Raw genomic sequence first — 6,031 nt, forward strand, 5'->3', positions numbered from 1 at the left:
AGCTCATTTTAGCCCCGCTATTTCCAGACTTGAATATTATATAATTTATTTAAAAATAAAACATTACTGCACTTGGAGTTAGTGTTTTTGATGTATCACTTCCAAATGTTTGCCAAGTCTTTTATTAATTCGAAATAAATTTAAATATTTAAAATAACATATGGCTTTATAGAATGTTTTATTCATGAATTCTTATTCTAGAGCATTAAACTCTGATCTTATATTCATCATGTTTCTGTATGCAGATTATTTTAGACACCTTGTATTATGTAAGTATTTTGAAACATATAATGCGATTAGGCTATTGCCTAGCTAAACTTATTCATTTCTACTTAAGAGAACTATTTTTATTTTAAATGTTATGCCTGTACCATTGGATGGTTTTAATTCAGACAGCCATGTATTTTATGCTATTAATTTTAATTGCATAAGAAAAAATTCTCACAGAGTATTGCTACAGTGTTCCACATCATTATCACATGCAAAGTATTTTATTAAAGTATATTATTGTTATTATTTATTATTATTACTACTACTACAGAAATGGAGAAATATAATTGTTGCATTTTTATTGATTAAGTGGATTGGTACATGATGACCTTTTATGTACTGAACCAACAGTTAAAAAGAAAGGAAAATACAGTGAAATGTAGAAGCATGTCATGTTACATGGTAGCTGCTGCCCCTCTGTATAGATGAATATGTTGTATGATGGTATTTGGTATATCCCCCCCCTTATGTTAGGTGAATACATTTGGGTAATGGTGCCTGGATATCTCCCTCTGTACATTAGGTGAATATATTTTGTAATGGTGGCTGGTATATCCCCCTCTGTATGTTTGGTGAATATGTTGGATATCGATGCATGTCCCCCTCTGTAAAAATACTTTGTGTAATACTGCCTGCTACAACCTTTTTGTCCATTAGGTGAATGTTGTGCAAGGGTACTTGGTACACCACCTCTCTGTATTAAGTTACACATGCTGTGTAATGCTTCCTTATAAAAACTCTCTGCATATTAGAGAATGTTGCATGATGTTATCTGGTGCATCCCATCTGAACAGTAATGAATAGTTTGTGTAATGAGGTCTAATACATCCTCTTTGTACTTTATGTGAATATGTTATATAATGATTGGTAAAATCCCCTCTGTACATCATGTGAATATGTTGCGTAATGATGTTTGGTACACCCCCCTCTGTGTATCAGGTGAATATGTTGTGCAGTGATGTTTGGTACATCCTTTCTGTACATTAGGTCAACATGTTGTGCAGTGGTGTATGATACACCCCCTCTGCACATTAACACCTGGTGCATCCTAGCTTTGCAAGTAAACTGAAATTAGTGAGTAGGTCTTTTTGGGTTGTCTGCCAAGGTCTGCAGGCCAAGCAGTGGCCCTGACATAACCACTAACCATTTTCTGAGGCATATTTTGTTTATTTTTTCTTTTTATGTACAACAAGATTTGATGGAGGGGTACCAGAGTTAGGATCCATCAGGTCAGGGGAGAGAGAACACCAGCCAGAATAATAAACTGACAGTACTGGATTATGTTTCACAATAAGCACTTAACGTTTCTAGTAATAAATATGTCCCCATATAACTAAACTCTGCCAAACTGTCCTATTATCACAAAAAAAGTTTGAAATGTATTCTGAATTATTTTCCAACTGGGCAGAAGTTGAAGAATTACAAGCACAGAGTCCAAACACCAAAGTAACTAATGTGCCAAACCAGTGTGTTAAAATTAGCTCCACACATTTTAACCACAATAAACTGCCAGAAATTAATGTTTAATAGCAATTTAAAATTTATATTTTTGTCAGGGAGAGTAAAATACCTACAGTGCATTCAAATATCTTCATTCAAGTTAAAATCATGATTTGATGTTAAAAACACAGAGTAGAGTTATAGTAAATGTACAAATGATGAAACAAAATCCAAGTTCTGTAATATTTTCCTGTCAAAGATGAAATTAAAGCAGAGTAAGAACAGTAAAAATAGGTGGTTCTGATTGCATGAGACAGCCTCTAGTATCTAACAGGACACACACACACATTACACTTCTGAGAAAAATACTGAACATTTTCTCAGAAACAGTAAAAGCAAGCATTTGTAAAAGATACACAGCAGATAAACACTGATACAAATTTAAATAAAAATAGAAAGAGAATAGTAGATCTAATAATAAAATGAGAGGAAGGGGTTCCAAAATAGGGTTTATCTGTGCAGTAAGCCACAGGAATGTACACTGGGTCCTATGAAGAATCTGAGGACTTTCTTCTTTGGATGGCAGAAGAAGACTGAACACACACGTCTGTGACAGCCGAAGGCTTCTCTCTCAGGATATGCTCAGCCAATCAGCTGTCACAAGAAGAGAGAGAGGAGAATCTGAGCTTTTGAAAGTTGGCAATACTGGGTTACCTTGGAAGATAATTCAAAATGTTCCTGAAGCAGTGAGGAATTTTAACATCTACTGTTACAGGTAAATAGGGCTTGTGCAACTGTGGTTTCTGTGTGTGTGAACAAGTAAAGCAGTGAAGGAAATAACTTTTTTTTTTTCAAGGGTTAATGACAGGAAGGTAGAGACTCAAAAGGTCATTCTTCCCTAACATTTTTGTATTATGAACTAGAACATGTGTGGTTGTCAACTGAATAAATTAGCTGCAGACTGTTGGGAAGGGAACCCAGTAATGAAGACAGTATTTCGTTACCAAATGTCAAGGGAAGAACTTTGCTGACTAAATTGTTTGAAATTTTATCTCCTCCTACAGATCACCGACCATACAACATTCCGTGACTCAACTGGTTCTAGTCAAGGTTCTTCATAACTTGTAACACAGCAATTGTTACCCACTGCCAAGACATAGTCATGTGGTTTTCTGCTGCTGAGTTTTAATCAGCGTAACAACAAGTTTCTCACTAGTGATCATCTGTGGCACTTAGCACAATGCAGCCATCATACATTCACAGGTGGTAGTCTCAGAGCTGCGGTACTTTTCATGGAGACATTGACAACTGTTATTCAGTAGTTAAGTGTACTTTTAACCCACTTTGTTTTCAAGTTTACGTTAGCACTTCATACATTGTTTGTTTTTATTACTGGTTCACCTGCATTTGTTTTACAGACACCTTGTACTAGACATAAAATAATGTTTGGATCTATAAAGAAAAAAACAAAAAAAACCTCATGGTGCTACTATATGAAAAGCAATAATCAGTTTCATTAGTTCAAAGTTTAAAAGCAATGTGCCAAAGCAGTCTTCTGAAAATGGCTAAAAGTGGGCATTTAAAATTAAATGAGAACAAAATATGTATAATAGAATGAAAATGTAAACAGCTAAAAGACAATGCAAGTCCACTGCTGCTCAAGACATAACTGAAATAGTTTAGTATTTTGACAAAACCTAAGTCCAGTTCACTGCTGTTTCATACACAAATGGAATTTGCTTCCATGACTAAACTTTGAAATGTTATTCCTATATATATGTGCATCTGCTGATAGAAGCACCAACAGAATGTGTGTATGGTTCATGATTTTAAAAGAACATGTTTAGAATGTCAGAATGACCAAGTGGTAATAGATGTAAGAATGTTTTATTGCCTTTATTTTAATCTGCAAGAACAATGTCATTTTTGTGGGGTGCATATATTTTGTATGTTTTTATTTGTATGTCTGTCATAGAGACATAAGTGAACAGCTCAGAGAATGCCAAAATAGCCTAGCTGTCATAAACAGCTTTTTAAATGTTTTCATAAACTTTTTGGTAAGACCAGTACATCATAGATTGGTGAAAAACTTCTCAATCTTCAAAAGGCTTAACTAGCAGGTAATGCAATGAACTTCAGATCTCTCTAAAATATCCTGAGTGATGTAGAAGCAATGTAGAAGTATGTATGCTATTTTGTAAAACTGTTTGGCATTCTTGTAAATGTTGTTGGGAGTTAGGTAGAATGCTAATTCTTCTCTCATTTTAATGTACGTCTTTTCCAATATTTTAGCTTGAGCACGTAGGTTAAATAGTCCTAAACCTAAGCCATGCCATTGCTATTTTATTTGCCCGTTCGCTTTCTGGAGGCATTGAAAACACACCTATATTTTTTTTACTCTGGTAAGATGTGTTGTAAACAGTAACTTCTAATGTCATTTTTATTAACTAGTTAGCCGTCAAGGATTATTTTGTGAGTTCTTTCATTAATAACTTCAGAAGGCTTCCTAAATATAAATTGAAGCTGGTGGGATAGCCTGAAACTTTTTTCCTGGATTACAGTAGTAACAACTGGACTGTTGTCATCTGGTCCTAGTCCAAAGTATTTTTTTAACTGACGGTAGTTCTTTTATATTTAAGAATACTTCAGAGGATGTCAATAATTAAGAATAAATGAACAAATAGTAAGCATGAGTAGATAGTTTTATTCAGAATTTATTTATGAAAACTAGAAATATAAATTTTACAAAATATAGCTTTGCAGTTTTGCCCTCTTATATGTTTTGAACATAGTGTGGGTGCCTGTATGCCTTAGCATCTAAGGATTAATTGTCCATTAAGCAGAAGCAAAGAAAGACTTAAAGAACACAAGATGGTACAATGGGCCCAGATTATCAAACACTCATTTAACCTATAAAGTTTTAATGTCATAGTGGGAACTAGGTTAGGGTTAGTTTGATCAGATAAGAGCACATGCAGAATATGAATGCAATTAGAATTCAGAGGAGAACCAGTCACGTTATGGCTACTGGAAACTTTTAGACATTTTAGCAACGTGCCACTTGTTGGTAAAAAAAAAAATAGTTAAATGGGAAAATTATATGATTGCTGTTACAAAGCTTCTGCTGTAAAGTACTTCCAACTGCATGATTGCTAGAAAAAAATAAATAGTTACACAAAGTGCAATATATTCATTTACTTTTATTCAAAAATTTTGCTATGGAACATTTTCCGTTTGAAACTTGTATGTACAGATATGTTCTGTTACAAAAATTAAGATGGGTAGCAATTCTTACATTTTGCACGTTCTGTATTCAGATAGTAGAAGCACAAACACACCTGACGTTTGTTTTTGAACAGAAATGGGGGAGCATCTGTTCAGTTCTGACAAGCAATGGTTGTCCTTAATAACAGCAAAAGCTTATTTAAAACACCTTGCAGAAATTCAAGATGTTAATGTAGTGGTTGTGAGTGTTTCCACTATCACATGATGCTGCTGTTTGGATTACAGTATGGGTAGCAATATCCCCCCCCGTCCCCAGGGTAATTATGCTATATATATAATCATACTTTCTTAGTGCAATCTGTGATGGTGGTGGTGCTTGATTACATGATCAGTTCCTTAGTATTACTATGTAGCAATGTTTGCCAGCAGACTGTTCCTGTTATATTTGTATGTACTTTGATTTTTGCAAATGCACACATATATGACTCCAGATCATGAATGTTTTTTTGCTGTTTCCATGTGCAGTTACAGATGGGAATATTCTGCTGCATGAATATATGATAGGTTGTGCACTGAAGAGATGAAACATTTGCTTCTGTTTCACTAATCCTGCCATGCATGTGTTGTCTCACTTCACTGCCATTAGTTGCACATCCCTCCCAATCCTTTACTGATGCATTTTTCATAAACTGTTTAGAAATGGTTACTCATGGACATTTTACTTTGGCAAGACTAAAGCGGATGCTTTCTTGGCTTCCTGGTTAGGACATTTAGAAAGTGTTGTGCATTTTAGGTACCATCAGGGACTACTTTGTGTATGTATGTGTGTGTGTGTGTGTGTGTGTGTGTGTGTGTGTGTGTGTGTGTGTGTGTGTATATATATATATATATATATATATATATATATATATATATATATATATATATATATATAAAATCTCTTATAGATATAGATGTATGGTTCCATGGTGAAATGTTGAAGGTATAAGATATTTAAAGTGGAAATGTCTCTTTCTGCACTGTTGTGTAATCCCAGAGATATTGTATATAGTTAGGGGGTGTGGAGGATGCCTCCCTGTGTAAAATAGATCTTGAC

The 6,031-nt window shown here is 34.4% G+C and overlaps 1 protein-coding gene across 1 annotated transcript in view; it reads left to right on the top strand.

Annotated features, from left to right (window-relative positions):
* Window positions 1-5,769, top strand: part of CDC42BPG (CDC42 binding protein kinase gamma) — a 1,192,486-nt gene extending 1,186,717 nt beyond the window's left edge. Inside the window, exon 37 of the mRNA XM_044075379.1 lies at window positions 2,775-5,769. Within this exon, the coding sequence (XP_043931314.1) occupies window positions 2,775-2,831 (57 nt within the window). The 3' untranslated portion in view covers window positions 2,832-5,769. The remainder of the gene's footprint in view (window positions 1-2,774) is intronic.
* Window positions 5,770-6,031: the final 262 nt, after the last annotated feature.

This window comes from Protopterus annectens, chromosome 6.part1 (assembly GCF_019279795.1).
Source record: "Protopterus annectens isolate FY-2018-M chromosome 6.part1, PAN1.0, whole genome shotgun sequence".
Taxonomy (NCBI): Eukaryota; Metazoa; Chordata; order Ceratodontiformes; family Protopteridae; genus Protopterus; species Protopterus annectens.